Consider the following 20,688-nt stretch of genomic DNA (forward strand, 5'->3'; position numbering starts at 1 on the left):
TACAGAAGACATAGTGTGTCCATGTTCTACGCACAGTAGCTATCAGCAGTAAGTTACAAGCCCTCACTCCCGGGCTATGACACATGTATGTAGATGAAGAGGATGTTCATGCTTCCACAACTCTGACAGGCATTTTTCACTAGTTTGCGTACCGGACGTACATGTAAGTACATTATTGTATTGTCCATTTGCCATGCGTCACGTGGACACACACACATACACACACAAGAAACAAACAATCAAACGTGCATAAAACAGTCACACTCTCTCACTGCACTCACACACACACACACACACACACACACACACACACACACACACACACACACACTGCGCAAAACACAGTGATCCTTATCCTGTTTCGTGCTATGGTCGGGGGGGGGGGGCGGGGAGGCGCACAAGTGATCGCGTACAAGTGATCGCGAGCAAGGGATAATCCTCAGCGGATAATGTATGCAGAAAAATCGGCAGAATTCGGTACATTTTCTTGTTTGTTTTGTGCATGTCTGGGCACATGTATGTGGATCATGAAATGGAGCAGAATTCAAGAAAGTGCCTGCAATACGGGGGGAGGATACAATGTCAAATCATGGTTCCGAAGTCCAAACGGACCTATTCCTTGCTTCTGATTCTTATCGATGTCCTCCCCACACGCGCAGGTGTATATCGTGGATCTCACAGGGACCAGTTCCACGTTATAATCGCTGCGAAGTTAGTTGTGGAGCGCCTTAACCCCCTGTTTTTAAAGTTCATGTCCTACCACATCCAACCCTAGCGTCCCTTGAAAGTTCACTTTCATGGCTAATAGTCGCATGGTCTCTTGTCCCTAAAGAGACCTCTGCGCTCTGTGCTTTCTCCACACCACTTTTGAAAGTTATCTTCTCTTTTCTCCCTTTCCATTATCGTAAAATATTTGGCATGATCGTCCGTTTGATGTACTATGTGAAACAGAATAACTACACTGAATCCCTTAGGTTTTTAGTTAGGTGGCAACTACATGTAGATGCAAGTACAGTCTGTTGGGTCCCCAGGCAAAATATCAACACCAAATCAAGAAAATTGCACTCAGAAATTGGGGAAATTGTATTGAGAAGGTATGGCATTACATGATGTAGAGAGTCCCATTCTTAAAAGTGAATGTCGACTCGAAAGCTTTACTCAAAGTTCCAAGTTAGATACACAGTTGACTCCACTCATAACAAACTCGTATAGTTATAGTAGTGAATTTCGTGCTAGCGACCATGGTCCATTTCCGGCCCTGTTTGAACCGATTCAAAAATGACCCTTGGTAGCGAACTGTTTTTGTTTATAACGAACCATAATAATATCTTGTAGGGCGGCATGATAACCAATTGCACTCATGCAGTCATGGACCACATGCCAGTCATGACGTGTTCTTTTTATGGTGTGAGAGCATTTCTGTTGTAACAAACTTCGGATATAAAGAACTAATTCTCCTGCAAAATGGTGGTCGCTACATCAGGAGTCGACTGCATAACATGCTCCATTCTGGTGGAGTTGTTTAACCTGCTTCACTTCAGGAAAAAGCACTCAGGCCAAAGATTGACTCGGAAGGAGAGCCAATGATTAATAATAATATTATAATTATAGTAAAGAAAAGCACCAAAGAAACTACATAATTATAAGGTCAGCTTTGTGCAATGTTATCGCATGCGCTGATTGTCAAGTAACTGGGGTGTTAGTGAACATTATAGCATAACTTTTCTCGCTCCACATATACTGGCACACACAGAGACATAGACAGCAATAGCGACACTACACAAAGTGAAGGGTAGTTGGCCGCAGCCAGATGTGAACCGGATAATGAGTGAGGTATGGAAGCAAGGGCTGAGAACAGAGTGTCTAAAATCAGTAGAATAGGCGTGCCAGTGGATAGCAAAAATAGGCCATGATTCAGAACCACTTGGGACCGTCAGATTAATTTTTCTGAACCGAGCCAGCCGGGAAAAAACTCTCGCGCAGCCGTACACAGTTATGAGGGGTAAAAACCGGGTGTATATCCCCAATGGCGATTAGGCATCATGTAGGCATGGCAAGCACATCACGGCAAAAAGTGATAAAAAAGCAATGATAATATGCACATAAATGAAGTGTGGGAGGCCAGGGGCACTGGTAAGACTCAAAACTGACAGAAGAAGTCAGGAAAAGAAGCGACAATAAAGAACACACCAGATGCCATATTTTCAACTGAAAATATTTCGCGACAAATCAGTTCTCGCCTATCTCGCTGCGCTCAGCCAGCGAGAAATACAACGTACTTCCTTAGTTCCTTTCTTTACTATAAATTAACTTAGCCCAAAGATGCCATCTCATCATACCAACTGACCTGGCTCCTTCAATAATGATACGACGATCAAGTGAGTTCACTGCTTCAAAATCAACTTCAAGGTGAACATAAAAAAAACATCTCCATCATTTTGCGAGAACTGTGGCAATACGCCCAGTGAGAAGGCATTTCTCCTGTGCCTATGGTGAAAGAAAATGAAGCTAAACAAACAAACAAACAAATACTAGTAGCATGAGCACCAGTGTGGGGAGCAAACCCTTTTCAAACAAACATCACCATTGTAATAATTACTACTGCAGTTCATCCTGCAGTACTACTTGCTGTTTGACCAGAGATGCCGTACCGGAGCTCAGCTGTGTGGCCAGCTCGGCATTTTCACACACGTATTCTCGGAGACACGGCCAATGGTCTTCATTTCCCACTGTGACAGCATCCGACTCATTCTTCGTAAACCCTTGACCAGTGAAGAGCTCCAAGAGGCGTAATTCACAGTAGAGAAAAAGACGCGTTTGCCAGGCCGAGCGAGGAGCTGCAAGAGCCATGAATCTGCTATAGTCCATTAACTGGCTGGGCGATCGTTTTATTGAGAGAAAATTCACGCCGTGCGCCTTCTCATAATCGGCAACTGAGTGCGCACGGAACTCGCTCAGATGCCACATCACGTCAGGCACGGCACCGGGGTAGAACTGGCGGCAGAGCTCCACGATAACTCTCCACGTTGCTGGCACACACTTCGGCAAGTGAGCGTCTGCGGGTTTGTCATCGGGCACATCTTGTTGATGAGCCTGGGCAAGAGCAGCATGATGACTGTCATCGCATTCGACAATCTTGGCCTGGAAGAGCAGCAGCCATGCATCATTCTTGTCCACCTCGAACTGCACAGGGACAAGGAAGAGAACCAAAGGCAAAGCACACGCATCAAGTTTTCAGGCACTGCAAATCGTCATCATTCTGCATCCAGAACAATCGGGTGATGTAGACTTAGCACCGTCACACAGCTGTGAGTAAATATGCATAATGTAAAGACGTTCGGTTGGGCCTGTGTTACGAACCGTATTCCAGAGTATACACCGTTCCCAGATTTTTGCTACAAATCACAGACATCCACCGTGTTCATCGCCACACAAATCACAGACATCCACCGTGTTCATCACCACACAAATCACAGACATCCACCGTGTTCATCACCACACAAATCACAGACATCCACCGTGTTTATCACCACACAAATCACAGACATACACTCTGTTCATCACAAGTAATGCTGACGGCTGGGTACACGCCACTGGCCACAGAAAGGTGGATTCTTGTCATATGTCACTGGAATTGTAGAAATTATGGCGAATATCTATCACTTGTCCTAGTTGACGTTTACCGTATTTTCCCGAATATAAGTCGACCTTCTGTGCGCCAGAAATTTCGCCAAAAGCTGGTGGTCGACTTACAAGCGGAACTTGACTTACATACGGGAATCTGGCACAACAAATGAAGTGACTGCAAGTAGTATAGTGCCGTAGGGGTTCTGATCCAAAAGTGACCTTTGACCCCTGGCTGCCAAATAAGGAAGAATAGTCCATATATGGCAGATGACCTTTGACCTTTGAGTTGACCTTTGACCTTTGAGGTACCATATAAGGCAGAATAGTCCATATATGGAAGATGTCATTTGACCTTTGACCTTTGGTGTTGACCTTTGACCTTTCCATATAAGGATGAATAGTCCATATATGGAAGATGACCTTTGACCTTTGACCTTTGACCTTTCCATGTGACCTTTGCTGTGACCTTTGACCTTTCCAAATACGGCTGATTGGTCCATAGAAGGAATGTGACCTTTGACCTTTGGGATTGGTCTATATATGGGGTGAAGTGTCCTTATAAGGAAGGTGCACGTGGTTCAGGTCATAGAAGGCATGTGCCATAAAGGGGTGAAGTGTCCTTATAGGGAAGGTGTACACGGATGATGTCATAGAAGGCATGTGCCATAAAGGGGTGAAGTGTCCTTATAGGGAAGGTGTACACGGATGATGTCATAGAAGGCATGTGCCATAAAGGGGTGAAGTGTCCTTATAGGGAAGGTGTACACGGATGATGTCCTATAAGGCATATTCCATAGTAGGGTGAAGTGTCCTTATAGGGAAGGTGTACATGCTGTAGTTTTTAAATAAGGCATATTCCATAGTGGGTGGAAGATGCCTTATATGGCATGCGTATCCTGGCCAGGTCATAGTAGGCATGCAGTTGAAACAATCATTGAGGTCCTTTCTGTCTGAGGCTTTGAAGAAAAGAAGCATCATGTAACAAAGCTGGGTTCGTACCCGCAACCTCTCGTACGGAAGGCATGAACTGTACCAAACGACCAGGACGACTACACACAAGACCCAAGGCTCAAATCACCTATTTATACCCGGACCGTAAAGAAGAAGAAAAAACGCATCATGTAACAAAGCTGGATTCGTACCCGCAACCTCTCGTACTGAAAGCACCAACTGTACCAAACGACCAGGACGACTATGCATAAGAGGGAAGGCTCAAATTGACTATATATACTGGGACCGAAGCTCACCAAGGTCTCGCTGGATGAGACATCAGCGACCTATCGACAATGTCATCGAGCATGGAAAGAAGGGTGGGTGGTGGTGGTGGTGGGATCAGCATGACATCCAACAGATGGACAGTCGCCAACAATCACTACCCGGTGAAAGGGAGGTGAAGGCCCCATTTTTGGGGTAAAAAAAAAACCGGGTGCTGTATTTTTATATTTAAAAATCATTTTTCGGGTGTTTGAGGTGGTTGAGGGGATATGACATCATGATTGGACCCCCAATCGTTGTACCTGTTAGTTGCCTCGGATGGGAGTCGGTATATAAAGTAGATACATTGTTGGATAATGTTTCATTATGAAGATGGTGATGATGTGGGGTGAAGATGGATTCTGATTTTGATATCTTACGGGCCTATGTACGTGAAAAGAGACTTCGTGAAGTAGAAGAACAAGCAAGAGAAGAAGAAGAACAACAACAACAACAACAACAACAACAAGAAGAAGAAGAAGAGCAAGAAGGGGAGGAAAAACAGTGTCATCATCTTAATCATGTTGTTCATGAAGGAAGATACGTATGTTCTTCGTGTGGACTTGTCATGGATGTGGTTTACTTACCTGAAGTTGATGTGCATCAGAGATGTAGTTTGATGAAGAAGCCTTATGCTGCACATGAGCGGTTATGTGGTGTGGATCGTCATCTTTTGCATTTTCTTTCGAAAACTGAACTCTTATCCGATCAGCTTCGTGTACACCCTCTTCGAGAGCAGATAAGTGCGATGAAGAAGTCCTGTTTATACAAGAGTCTAAACTATTCTATAGCATTATCCTGTATAGTATACGATACGAATGTGGATGCATTACGTAAACTACATTCCTACTTACCTCGTAGCAATGTGTCCTGGTTGAGGTTCAGTCGAATCATGAAACCTCTTCCTCAGCATTTTCCACTCCTATACGTACTGCATCTCATGGAGTCGACTAGGATGGTGTCTTCATTGCAACTGTCCACGTTGCGTTCGAATTTGCTGCTTTTATCTCCATCTGATATATCTCTTATGACATCATTGATTGATGCTTATTGCTGGGAAACCTATTCACTTGATCACGTGATCCAGAACATGCACACGTTTGACTGTGATCTTATTTCTATACTGTATCAGTTCACAAAGGTGGCGGTATCGTGTAAGGAACCTTTAAAATGAGATGAATTTTAGCGTGCACGATGCTGATTGGTCAAATATTTTTGGCGGGCTTAATTGACTGTATACTACTTTCTACTCCAATATCTCATGATAATCATAAAAAAAAAAATAAAAAATAAAAAATAAAAAATAAAACTTCTAAAGAACAAGTATGGGTGGTGTTGTGTCGAGTAGTACGTCCACTGAAGAGTGCTGCCTTGCCTCTTCTGACTCTAGTATCCCCACTCCTACTAGTGGAGAATGGGTTGCAGGATGTGAAAAGAATGGAATTGGGAAAGATGAACCAGGGTGATCTCATGTGCACACCCATCAAGGAATACGATTTATTTGAGAAAGAAAATATTTCCTAACCTAATTAGTACAGTGTGTGCGTGTGCGAAGATGGCATACTGGGCTACGCATTTCCGTAGGAGTGATGGTGACGAGGCCTCCCTCAAACACATGCAAAGCATGCGGAATGACATTGCCGAGATGCAATCGGTTGTGGGGAACGATGACACCGACAACACCTTGGTTCATGATGTGGAGAAACTGAAAGAGGAGAAAGCCGATGAGAGCAATGTGCAAGATGTGGAAAACAGATCTATGCGCTACACAGATCAAGCCATAGCAGCTGATGAGCTGCACGTTAAAACAGACGGATCCGTGCCCATGGATGCTAACCTCGACATGAACGAGCATTCGATCTGTAATTTGACGTACGACGATAGCTCTTTGACATGTGCTGTCCCTGCCGGTTGGGTCAAGAATGAAATCCGTCAATCATCATCAAGATTGCAACACGACATCGACGCTGTGCGCAAGATGAAAGGTCCTCGTGGTGATCGGGGATTGGGATGGCTTAGCGGAGGTAATATGCCACTGAACTCTGTAGGGAGAAACGGTGACTTCTATGTGGATGCAACCACGCTCATCTTGTACAAGAAATTCAGCTCGGAATGGATGGCTTTCGGTCAGCTTCATAGATCAAGAGGTGAAGCTGGTCCACGTGGAGAACGCGGATTGATCGGTCCTGAAGGTGAGACTGGACCTAGAGGAGCTGATGGACAAGGTGGTGAACGCGGTCAAAAAGGTGATCAAGGAATACCTGGTCCAGAAGGTCCCAGAGGTAAAGTTGGACCACGTGGAGAACGTGGATTAGTGGGTCCTGAAGGTGAGATTGGACCTAGAGGACAAGATGGGCAAGACGGCTCACAAGGTGAACGTGGTGTCCAAGGTGATCAAGGAACCATAGGCCCCGTCGGCCCCCAAGGAACCATCGGTCCAACCGGTCCTCCAGGAAAAAGAGGTCCCGTGGGCCCCCAAGGAACCAGAGGTCCCGTGGGTCCGCAATCAAGTCAGAACCTATCCGATCCGTTTCATCTACTACCTTACATTCGGAGAAACGCCTACCTCTACATATACTCTCATCCTAGCAGATTTGAATCCGTCATCAGGGTGAGGAGAAACACGTACAGAGGTGGAAATCTCGTTGCCTTGAACGACAAGAGAATCGTCGTGAACGGCATCGACATGTTCCGAGACGGTCACTTCTACCTCAACATTTCACAACACGAGCAAGTTTCCATTAGAGAACGATTCGTCAATCTGTTTCACGACAACATGTCTTTTGCAATGTTCCAAGTCATTCAAGTGGACGCACCTGACCCTAGAAACATGGCGTTGAAGGCATTCGACATCGATACTGTCGGAAATTTCACCTTGGATAGTTTGTACGTGTCCCACATAAGTGGCAACTACTTCACGGGTTCAGGCTCTTCATCATTCAACCTACCCGTTTCGTCTTTAACAAACCAATTATCGGTTGCTTTGGATAAGCCTGTGTCGAGCATGACGGATCTCTTGGGTACAAAGTGTGTCATAAGTTACGCTCGGAATTCAGAAGGCCTATTCACTCTATACGTAAACTCCATTTTGATACATTCCAACTTGGACACGGATCCATTTTCCAGAATCAATGGAATCGAAGATTGCGATTATCGCATTGGTGGTAGTCAATTCTTCAACGGCACTACGTCAAAGTTGTTCTGTCATTTGCACTTTGTCGAGAGTTTATCTTCTCACACAATCCAGGGCATCCACACAGAACTCATGGCACACTACAATATCTGAAAGTATTAAGTACTTCGATTGTACATATAATATATAGCGCACACATGCTACTCTACATTCTTGAGATGAAAATGAAAAATAAAACCTACCTATAGTGATTACCATCACAACATCAGAATGTCTGTGATACTGACGGTGGCGAACAACACGTCGGGGGTGAGCAGGGGATTGCACAAACCGAACTTTACTCTAAATGTGAAGGACCTGGATACGCGCGATAAAGTCCTGCATGTTGAATCGGCTCAGTTTGAAGTACACTTTGAGAACATAGACGAGGCAACGAACAAACTCTATGTGGTACATGGTGAAGAAGAAGAAGAAGAGGAGGATAGACTGTCCATCAAGACGGGAACATACAGCGATGTAGACGATTTGGTGTCTATAATCAATGCCACTCTGAAACGAGCGGGACACGGAGACATTGTGTTTTCCTACTCTCGTCACACCAGCCGCATAAGTGTCTCGGTACCCAGGAAGAAACGGTGCTTGTTGAAGAAGGACTCACCCGGATTGGTGCTGGGTGTGGGCACTATTCTCAAGCCATACACGATCGAGGGATCTCACACGTTCCCGTTCGCTGTGGATCTGACAAAAGACAGACGACTTGTCCTGCTCTACACCGACCTCATTGGACCTGCTGTGGAGTACGAAGACAACACTGATTCGAGGGTGTTGAAGACCTTTCTCATTCAAACCCTCAACGGTTTGAATAACTACGTGTTTGGAAAAGAAGACAAGCGATTGCTGCTTCCACACGAAAACGTGACTAGCATTTCGTTTTGGTTGAAATTCAACACCGGCGAACACATCACTTCGGGATATCCCGTCTACCTTGATCTTCGGATCACCAGCACGACTTAGATGGATCTTCCAGATGTTCGTGTCCGCCACGTGCGAGACATGGTGGAGGATATAGCAAAACGAAAGGAATTGGAGAGCGAAAAGGTGCGTTGCCTGGAGAAGTACGTGATTTACAACACCGCAATCTTGTCCTTTCTCATACTCACTCAAACCCTTCTCAATATTCTCCAAGGGAGTGGTGTCGTATCTGGAGAACATCGCATTCGAATCATCGCCATCAGTAGCACGATCATCGGCGTGATCATGGCATGCATAGGCAAACACGTTCTCGACACCAAACGTCAGCTTGTCACGTGTATCGAACAACTGCAGCAGATGGAGAGAGCTGAAGACGCGTTCATGTTGGAATTGGGCATTACTCTGGAAGATGGGAAGCTCACTAACGAGGAGCATCGACGATTGATAGCGATGATGAACGACTTTCGCAAGACACTGGATATTGGATCGTTGAAAAAAATTCGCCCCTATTATAATGTGACTGGCAAGAATGGCACAGGAAATCTACTCGCCGCAAGCTCCGGAGTCCTTCACGGGACTCCTGACCAACACGAAGATCGTTCAGAAGAACATCCTCGACAGGACGGAGAAGAAACTCTCGTTGCTTGAGGGTAGACGCGGAGTACGACTCTTTTCCACAGCAGATCGCTCACCACCATCCCTTAACAATGAACTGGACATCTCGTCACCGAATTTCATTGCTCTCGGGGAGAGCTATTTCATCGTAAAAATGCGCTATAGTGTCAAAAACAATCTCGATAATGAACCTGGAGCCTATACGCGATGGGTGTGCACCACGTCACCAGCCTTTTCGTGGTTCAAGAACATTCGAGTGGAGATCAACGGAACAGAGGTCACGCAATCGAGTAAAGTTGCCGATATGCAGATGGTTCAGCATATCCTCAGTCTAATGGAAAGCAGCAGCGAACGTCTTCAGTACGTTGACTCGGATCTCTACGGTCTACAGAAACTGGATCCGCAAAGAGCATTGAGAGGTGTGGATTTATCGCCCTATCAACTTGGTGTGAAGCGTAAGCATGGCTATGCCTTCGAAACAAACGCTGTACACGCTGATGCAGCACGAGCACCGGATTTCGACGCTAATTTCACACCCAAGCGTGCCCCCACCGTCGAGCTTGTCACCAACGAAGGCTTCTCCAACACGGTACAGGAAAATGCACTTCGGGCAGCCGTTGGACGGTTTCAATACAAGCTGAGACCCTTCCTACCGTTTTTCAATCAGGACGATGCTTGGTTACCGCCGGGTACACAGATGAAGCTTCGCTTTGATCTACCCCAATCCGAGCTTTCCAGATACATCATGCTTAGCGATCAGGGTGGTGGTGGCAACAGTGCTCTGAGTGTCGGTGATATTAACATCGATCTACTCCAACTGGACTTTGTGTACACTACCTATCGCATGGAACCCAATCTTACCGATCGTGTACGCCTTCCCAAGCAACTCTATTTCCACACGTGGTGCCCTCGTCTCATACAAAAGAGCATTTCAGATGATGCTGGTACACTGGAACTGCTTCACAATGCAGACATACCACGCAGAATGATCCTGTTCTTCACGGATTTGACTCATGGTACACAACCAACATTGGCTGGAGGCCAAGCATCACATTCTTCGAACAGACTGGCCATGATTCATGCAAATCTCAGTCAACTTCGCGTCACTGTCAACGACGAGACGCTCTTTGACAACCCGCTCAAGTTCCAGTGGGATGTGAGTCGTAATACGGAAGGACAATACTTCTACGATTACAACAAATCCTCCTACCTGCGTGGCTACAATCTGGTTCAAGACTTTTTCGGCAAGACGTATGGAACGCAAATCCCCATCACTGCTGCAGATTACTGCAATCACTACTTTATGGTGCCTATCAACTTGAATCTGGATCGGATGACAGACAATCCAAGATCGAGAGGAAATCTGTCCATCGACTATCAATTTAACGACGTGACAAACGCCCCCGTGAGGAGACCTAGCGAAAATGGTGCCTCGATCAAAGTCAACCTTCTCTGCATGGACAAGTACCTGTACACCATGAGCAAAGACGAAGGCATCAAAGCCGAAGTTGTATAAATTAATTCCGATCTAGTACTAAAAGGGCATCATGGAAGGTGGTGACCTAGAGACCAGACATCGTGTCTACGGTGGTGATTTGAAATCGTCGAGTCGACAACACGGTGGTTTCTTCTGGAAAAAGAGCTTCTGGAAAAACCTTATTGGTGCTGGACCCGAGGAGATGGACAAGCAGATGGCGGAACCCATGACAAAACAAGATGACATGCAACGCGGTGGACTTGGACCCTTGGCTGCCATGGCAGGAATGACGCTTCTTCCCATGCTTTTGGGGAGAGGAGAGTCCGGAGACATCGTGGAAGCACAAATGAAAACGGCTTACAACCCGTCCATGCACCGAGGTGGTCTAGCCATTCCACCAGGATTAGCCGCCAAGGCCATACCACTACTAACCAATCTGGCTGCTCCCTTAGCCATGGGTACCATGGCATCACTAGGTGACAACGTCATGGATAAAATATTCGGTAGAGGAGTAAAGAAGGGAAGATCAACAGGTACCACGAAGCGCGCTAAAAGTCGTCGTCGTCACGCTCCGAAGAACATTCGGCAACGAGCACCTCGAAAAACCAAAAAGCCAGCTCGTCAAATTCTCTTCAAAGGTCGCAACAGACGAGGAATAAAGAAACAAGGAAGGGCCTTGTTCAAGCAATTAGGACATCGTGCCCTGAACGAAGCTTCATCATTCCTGTCTGCACCACCACCACCACAGAGATCACTGACCCGTCCTGAAACCCCATTTGCTCAAAAAATTCGACAGAACATTAACAGTGCAGGACCGTCTTCTCTGAGTTCCGCTCACATCGGCCCATCCTTCAACATCTGATCATGGACTTTATCTCGCTCCTTGGACAGGAAACCGAGAGGAAGAAAAAGGCTAGTCCCGTAAGGAATGACGATGTACCATCCACGGTCACTGCTCGACACAAGCTGCACGTTCCTGGTCTTCAATTCGAGTCTAAGGATTGGTTCACGGAAATCATTCCTGCTCTGAAATCCTGGGGACAAAACGTATTGTTTCTGGGACAGAGCAACATGGGTAAATCCCACTTTCTCATCAAACTCCTGAAACGCGTGCAACCCGAGCGTATGGTGGTCATCTCCAACACGCCGGCCGATCAGTATCGTCTTCCAAACCTCAAATCCTTTAAGCATTACAGCATCATGCCCGAGTGCATCGAAGACATGGATCTCCAGCCTAATACCTATGTGATCATTGATGACATCAGAGTGATGGGTTTGAAGCATGGTAGTCAAAGAGAGTGTCTCTACAAGTTCTTCACCATGTACAGTCATCATCATAAGTTGAACGTGTTCTTTCTCTCTCAGAGCTTTGATAACATTAAGGACATGAAGATCAATGCAAACTTTATGTATCTGTTTCGCTTCACCGATAAAAGCAACATCAAACGTTATCTCAATACTCTGTTTGGTGGTCTGTGTACGAAGTCATTCATTATCTTTAGATTGTATGAGAAGTTATTGACGGTGTGTCGCAGGCCTATCCTAACCATTGATTGCTCTTCTAATCAGTACTACACGTATTGCGAAGACACTGCATTAAAGGTGTTTTTTGAATAAACCCCTCGTTGATGTGTGTGTGTGTGTGTGCGTGTGTGTGTGTGTGTATACGATCGCGATACATGTAGTCGATAACAGCTGAAATGTTAGCCTGAAAGCTAGCCGAAACATTAAAAAATAAAAAGAAAAAAAAAGAAAATTAAAAAAAGAAAATAAAGAAAAAATAATAATAATAAAAAAATAAAAAAAATAAAATAATAAAAAAATCCAATAATAGCCGAAAAGTTAGCCCAGAAGTTAGCCGAAATGTTAGCCTGAAAGTTAGCCGAAATGTTAGCCTGAAAGTTAGCCGAAACATTAAAAAAAATATATATATATATACATGTATATATATATATAAAATAAAAAATATAAAAAAATACTCAATCTGCGGACAGCATGCTGTTTCGTTCTAAAAAAATATATAATAATAAAAAAATAAAAATCCAATAATAGCCGAAAAGTTAGCCCAGAAGTTAGCCGAAAATAATGTTAGCCCGAAAGTTAGCTGAAACGTTAAAAAAAATTCCGACCATGAATAAGAATGGAGCATCTTACGGTGAAATTCTCCAATGGGCTACCGAGCAGTATACAAAGAGTGGGGCTCAGAAAGGGATCTTTCGTGATACCCAAGCGGAAAAGGTTGCAAACCTTACAGTTTATGTCAAAACATCCCCAGCACATCATCAAGAAGAGAGCAAATTCGTGGGAAGTTCTCGGTATACCACCACGGATGCGGCAAAAAGGAGGTAATAACTACAATAGCTACTTGAAAAGCGTCAAGAAAGTTCTTTCTCAAGTGCCAGATCACAGTTTGAACACCTCCACCCTGTTGGAACTGCAAGCCGATCCGCGTGTAAAGCGTCTATATGACACCCACTTCAAAAACAATCCCGATCACATCAGTTACCCGTCTGTGAGAAATGTGATTGCATCCAACATACTCAACTATGATTCCACTACCGATCAAGTTCGCGATTCCGTTGCAGATGTCAGGAAGAAGAGAAAGGCACCTTTAACATCGGTGCCTTTCAATCTACTACAAGATCATGAATTTGACCGATGGATCCTGCAAATCCTGGACAGTTTCCTCCGGCATACAAATATACCGGTAACCTTTTTGAAGAGCAACTATTTCACAAGCCGATCACAACTGCTGCAACTCTACGACGAAGATCGACTGAGGTTCAGGAGTCGGGTGGAAGCGGCTGCGGATGCCCTGAAGACGCAGACGCTGGACGACTACACTACTCTGGTGAACGAGACGAATCGCATCTACATGTCCAGGTACCCGTTTGCAGCCATAGCAGGTGCCATGGGAATCGACAAACACGTCGATGGGTTCCTTCGATCGGAACGAAAGATTCATGAACTAACCACCCTTGTGCTAGCTGTACCGGGATCACAGCTCAAGTTTCAAGATCTCAACGATATGACTTCCACCTATGGTAGAACAACAGAAGCAAAATTGATCCATCCCGAGCATTTCATGATCAGAGCACAAAAGGTGATGGTGGACGATGCATCATTCATTCAACAGGTGCTGAAGGACAAAAGCAGAATCACTCGTATCATCAAGGATATCCTGAGCGGACGCTCCATGTGATCACGTGCCAAATATTTTCAGGCTATGATCAAGAATGGACTATCCTCTCAGCAGTGCCGATATCAAAGGAAGATTGAATGGTGTCGAAGGGTTCGTGGGCTGTACGAGTTACGACCTCTTGCCACCCTTGAACAATGGAGACTTTTGTATCGTCAACACCGACAACGTTCTACCGGTGTACGATGCAACGGAAGGCGGACATCATTGGTTGACCGTGTGTCGCGAGCAAAACGTGATCTTGGTTTTCGACAGTTTCGGACGCAGTCTATACACTATGGAGCAAGATTACACTGAACCTGCACTGTGCGATTTCTTTAAAGAAGCCTACGCAGACTGTAAGATCATCACCAACACCCAAGCCGTTCAAGACAGAAGCACAGCAGTATGTGGATGGTATGCCATATTGATGGGAAAGCTATTTTCCAAATATGGTCTGGATGAAGCACTTCGAATTTTCCGAAGAGTCTTTGATGATGACGAAAAGCTGGAAAACGATAAACTGGTTCTCAGTTTAGGTGCCTTGCAAGGTGGTGGTGGAGTCTTGTGGGACACCAAAGTGCAAAGGGCAATTCATGATGGAAGACCGAAGAAGAAGAAGAAGAAGAAGATACAACCCGCACAGTTCCATACGAAACTGGCTAACGAATTGCACAAGCCCAGACGAGTGCATTTCAAAAGACGCAAGGTGAAGAGCAGAGCAATTGACCATATATGGAGTGCAGATCTCGTGGATATGCAACGGTTTGCCCGAAGCAATAAGAACATCAAATTCCTGCTAACAGTCATCGACTTATACAGCCGCTATGCCTGGGCAATGCCTTTGAAATCGAAGACGGGTATCGCCGTGAGAGATGCGTTCGATGAGATTGTCAGTACATCCGGAAGGACACCGTTAAAACTCTGGGTAGACGAAGGCAAGGAATTCTACAATGCCCCCATGAAACGATGGTTATCACAACACAACGTCATCATGTACAGCACCCATAACGAGGGTAAAGCGGTGGTGGTCGAGCGCTTCAATAGAACGTTGAAGTCAAGACTGTGGCGTCACTTTACAGAGAAATCCACGAACACGTACCTCAACGTCCTACCTCAACTACTAGACCGCTACAACCAGTCAAAGCATAGAAGCATTGGAATGACACCTACCGAAGCATCGAACGGTAGAATACCAAAAGATGCAGATCAACAAGACCCCCTGCAGTCGAAACCCAAGTTCAAAGTGGATGATGAGGTGCGCTTAACCGTATCTAAGCGTCATTTCGAGAAGGGCTACACTGCAAACTGGACGGAGGAAGTATTCAGGGTGGATGACATCCTACCAACATCACCACACACCTACAGGATTCGTGATCTGATGGGAGAACACATCATCGGATCGTTTTACGAAGCAGAACTGCAACACGCCAGAGAGACCGGTTTGAGATTCGATAAGGTGTTGAAATACAACAAGGATCAACGTCTTGTGCAATGGAAAGGCTACACGGATAATAAATTCAATACCTGGCTCACAAAGAAGGATGTGAACAGTCTTAGATCATGATTCACAATGTCATTCATATGAAAAAATAAAATATAAAATAAATGAAACGAGTGCTCTGTACGCGGGTTGACTTGCATCATGATCCTGCACGGGTAGTGATTGTTGGCGACTGTCCATCTGTTGGATGCCATGCTGATCCCACCACCACCACCACCATCACCATGACCACCACCATGACCACCACCACCACCACCCACCCTTCTTTCCATGCTCGATGACATTGTCGATAGGTCGCTGATGTCTCATCCAGCGAGACCTTGGTGAGCTTCGGTCCCAGTATATATAGTCAATTTGAGCCTTCCCTCTTATGCATAGTCGTCCTGGTCGTTTGGTACAGTTGGTGCTTTCAGTACGAGAGGTTGCGGGTACGAATCCAGCTTTGTTACATGATGCGTTTTTTCTTCTTCTTTACGGTCCGGGTATAAATAGGTGATTTGAGCCTTGGGTCTTGTGTGTAGTCGTCCTGGTCGTTTGGTACAGTTCATGCCTTCCGTACGAGAGGTTGCGGGTACGAACCCAGCTTTGTTACATGATGCTTCTTTTCTTCAAAGCCTCAGACAGAAAGGACCTCAATGATTGTTTCAACTGCATGCCTACTATGACCTGGCCAGGATACGCATGCCATATAAGGCATCTTCCACCCACTATGGAATATGCCTTATTTAAAAACTACAGCATGTACACCTTCCCTATAAGGACACTTCACCCTACTATGGAATATGCCTTATAGGACATCATCCGTGTACAACTTCCCTATAAGGACACTTCACCCCTTTATGGCACATGCCTTCTATGACATCATCCGTGTACACCTTCCCTATAAGGACACTTCACCCCTTTATGGCACATGCCTACTATGACCTCATCCGTGTACAACTTCCTTATAAGGACACTTCACCCCACTATGGAAGATGCCTACTATGACCTGAACCACGTGCACCTTCCTTATAAGGACACTTCACCCCATATATAGACCAATCTCAAAGGTCAAAGGTCACACCTGAACCACGTGCACCTTCCTTATAAGGACACTTCACCCCATATATAGACCAATCCCAAAGGTCAAAGGTCACATTCCTTCTATGGAACAATCATCCGTATTTGGAAAGGTCAAAGGTCATCCGTATTTGGAAAGGTCAAAGGTCAAAGGTCAAAGGGCAAAGGTCATCTTCCATATATGGACTATTCATCCTTATATGGAAAGGTCAAAGGTCAACACCAAAGGTCAAAGGTCAAATGACATCTTCCATATATGGACTATTCTGCCTTATATGGTACCTCAAAGGTCAAAGGTCAAAGGTCAACTCAAAGGTCAAAGGTCATCTGCCATATATGGACTATTCTTCCTTATTTGGCAGCCATGGGTCAAAGGTCACTTTTGGATCAGAACCCCTACGGCACTATACTACTACTGCAGTGTCCGTACAAAAATGCACTACCGTATGAACCATGTGAACTTTCGTCCCGCGAGCGACACTGGTTTTGTCTTACTGGCATGATATGATCTCTCCTCGCAGAGAACTCATCATTTTGTATGTGTGGGTGTCATGGAGCAATAAAAACTTTTTTTCATGAAATCGACTCCTGGATTTGGGGTGGTCGACTTATAATCGAATTCGACTTATATTCGGGAAAATACGTATACGCTTTTACACATGCTTGCAGATCAGTATAGCTAAACATACTCTAAACATACTTTAAACATACTCTAAACATACTCTATGTTAACACCATGCACTACAGTGGTGTACAACTGCACATACTACACACATTACAGGAGCATGGTAGATCACATACTACACACATTACAGGAGCATGGTAGATCACATACTACACACATTACAGGAGCATGGGAGATCACATACTACACACATTACAGGAGCATGGTAGATCACATACTACACACATTACAGGAGCATGGTAGATCACATACTACCAGAGGTCACAGACACAGACACAGACACACACACACACACACACCACTACAAATCTTTCATTCCAGCTTGCATCTCCTTTCGCTTCGTCCAATTATGGGCATTCATCAGGCAGTTGTGACAATGTGATTATAGGTATTAAAATAAACAAAATGTGACAAAGGAAGCAAACAGCTACATGAGCATGGATCATGACTAGACTGTGTTCACCAAGGACAAGGTCATGTCTGCATGCAGTGTACATTGGTCATCTGACAAGACCCAGCCTAGCCACAGCCTGTACACCACCAGAAGCAGCGAACCATGACCCAACCTGTTACATTTTACTGACGTACTCAAGTGCATACTCAAGTGCATTTGAGCTTGAGTGAAGAGCTAGCACTGAGCCTGAGTAGCCAGTGCTATGTACTGTACTGTACATACCTATGCCTAGGATATGGGTTGTACTCCACCATCTCGACTCAAGTGCTAGTGCAGTGCACTACAGTCTACATGCAACATGGGGGTGACTGCAGCCGGCCAAAATTACCCTTGGAGCTGTCTCAGCTGGCAGGTCCCCTCCCAGGTCCTCTTTTATCCGGATCCCTCGCCATCTGGAAGAAAATCGTTGGTTACCGATTTACAGCATATGTCATGCATACATACAGTATGTGTGTTTGATTATCCGGTTCCCTCGCCTACCCAGATAATTTCGTGGAAAACGGATGTGTGCGGTTAAGCGAGGTCTGACTGTAGCTCGCATCCCACAAGTTGAAAACACTTCCAGGCTCATTTGATGCTGTTAGCCATTTTTAAAAACAGGTACTGATTTCCCGTAGCTGTTACCTTGAGGGTGATGAACTCGCGTGTTAGACCGAGGGCGAGCAGGACATCATACGGTGACTTGAATGGCAGAACGCGGCAGGCAGTATCTCGGCCAGCAACGAACGCCGTGCGCCGTCCTGATGCCTCACTCAGCCTTGTCGGCACAGTACCACTTTGTACCATGGACACCCTGCACATGACGTTTGCCGCAACTTCATCATCGGCGAGTCGACGTGCTGCTGTCTTTCCAGAGTAGAATTTGGTTAGATGGTCAGCGAGGGCTTTAGCGTCCATAGTGACTAGCTGTGGCGAGCTATCTCAGTGACCTTGTATGGTTCTTCCATATGACTGTCCAGTACACTGAACAGCTTGCTCTGCAGAGACAGAGACGGAGAGAGAGAGAGAGAGAGAGAGAGAGAGAGAGAGAGAGAGAGAGAGAGAGAGAGAGAGAGAGAGAGAGAGAGAGAGAGAGAGAGAGAGAGAGAGAGAGAGGAGAGAGATATTAGACTCCATAGCAACAAACACAGAGATACGTAACGGAGAGCACACACACGCACACATACAATGTAGAATATAGCAACTGGGTGTCACTAACTGCTTGCGTGGCGGCGTGTTTGAACAGCAAACTCCAAAATCAATGTCATTTCCACAGGAAGACTACTGGTGTCTCCATGACTGCTCCAGTGCGTGCTATATGCTACAAGTTCAAATATCATGCTACATACTTTTCATCACGGCTTGATTGTTTCGTTAAAATCTTTTTCTACGAGTACTGTAATTTCAGAGTGTTCCTCAGTAATTCTACTCATACTTCAAGTTTCAATACCTTCACAAACACTGACAAGCATCATACAAATGGGAGCTGCCTCTCTGTACGTACCTAGAACTTTCTATTTTAGATCACAGCATTATTTTAAATTTTGTGCAATTGTCTGCTCCTCCACTACATGTCTACATGTACCAGTTTTTTTCATGCTCTTACCGTCACAGTGCACGCTACGCTGGGGTAGTTTATAGGAGTAAGATCAAAACACCGCTAGCTAACGAACGTCAACCGATTAGCAAAAAACAACTCTCCTCTATGTAACTAGCAGGGTCGACTCCATACAAGTAATCTGCAAATACCAGAAATACCTAATGGCCATCACCAGGCTATGCACTGCTCCAGTGAATGTTACTGAATGAACTAGTAGTAGTACTACATAAGTCATGTAGTAGTCTTGCCTCTTGCTGTCTAGGTACTCGTACATCTACAATCCAGCACAATGACTATGTTAGCAGTGGCGGATCCAGGGGGGGTTCCGGGGGTTCCATGGAACCCCCTAAATTTTGCAAAGTGTGCTGCTGAGAAATATCGAAATATATCATGTCACGATGTCATGATTGTGCGCGTGTGCACAAAAGGACGTCCATCCGATCACAGTCAGTGCAGTCACTGAGTCAAGGAGTACAGACTCAGTGCACCGCATGCGGGTTCGGTGGATCGATACTGCACCGATAGTAGTAGTCTGGTCACATCCGTGCAAACGGACACTGTAGACAACATTGGGTGGTTGTTTCCTTTTTGATCTTTCGAAACGATCCAAACTTACCTCCATTGGCGCTGTCATTCACTGCTGCTCAGGATGGGTGTGGTGTGGTCAGTATTCCTTGGACAAGTTTTTTGCAGAAGAGAAAGGATGTTCCTATTGATCATTATTGTTAGTAATACTCGTCAACGAACTTCGAATCGTATACGTAGAGTTCAAGCTCCTCAGAAGATGAGGGCTCCGACATCCAAGCAAAGTCAGTAATCTCTACCTGCTGCAGCATGCAGTAGTGACTAGTTGTTCCTCCGCAGGAACGGAGTGCTGCGCTAGCGATGTGTTTTCGATGACATTGGAAAGATTGTCAATTGTCGACACTGTTTTGCTGTTGTTGTTTCTGTCATTGAAGTAAAGACGATGCTCTTGTCCTATGACTATAGAGCATTTCGCATCGTAAAAATGCCAAAATTTTCCGAAAGTACAAATGGACAGGGAAAGTAACTTAGTTGTCATTTCGGCATTCCTGGCTCTCAACGTACCCATGGCTTGCACATTCGATCTTTACAAGAAGTTGAAAGGGTCTTCAAGCCTCACTGAACCT

At 45.3% G+C, this 20,688-nt stretch overlaps 2 protein-coding genes across 3 annotated transcripts in view; one reads left to right on the top strand and one right to left on the bottom strand.

The window, feature by feature from the left end:
• Positions 1-20,688, top strand: part of LOC135818259 (uncharacterized) — a 202,863-nt gene that overhangs the window by 108,593 nt on the left and 73,582 nt on the right. The gene's annotated exons all lie outside the window — the stretch shown is intronic.
• LOC135816713 (uncharacterized) lies at positions 1,787-19,830 on the bottom strand. Of its 2 annotated transcripts, none has more exons than XM_065329838.1 (3): positions 19,544-19,830; positions 18,583-18,935; positions 1,787-3,183 (listed from the first exon to the last, which is right to left on the bottom strand). In XM_065329838.1, the coding sequence occupies exons 2-3, from the start codon at positions 18,853-18,855 to the stop codon at positions 2,599-2,601; spliced, it is 858 nt and encodes a 285-aa protein (XP_065185910.1). In that variant the 5' UTR covers positions 18,856-18,935; positions 19,544-19,830; the 3' UTR covers positions 1,787-2,598. The 2 variants fall into 2 exon arrangements, with proteins under 2 accessions (XP_065185910.1, XP_065185909.1); XM_065329837.1 differs by lacking the exon at positions 19,544-19,830 and adding an exon at positions 19,157-19,381.

The sequence above is a fragment of the Sycon ciliatum genome, chromosome 5 (assembly GCF_964019385.1).
Source record: "Sycon ciliatum chromosome 5, ocSycCili1.1, whole genome shotgun sequence".
NCBI classification, from domain to species: Eukaryota; Metazoa; Porifera; class Calcarea; order Leucosolenida; family Sycettidae; genus Sycon; species Sycon ciliatum.

Bases quoted from the DNA above. Each gene is read 5' to 3' on its own strand.
- LOC135816713 (XM_065329838.1), bottom strand. From the start codon at position 18,855: ATGGACGCTAAAGCCCTCGCTGACCATCTAACCAAATTCTACTCTGGA. The intron at 3,184-18,582 runs GTAACAGCTACG...GTCCCTGTGCAG, and splicing joins GCGAGTTCATCACCCTCAAG to TTCGAGGTGGACAAGAATGA.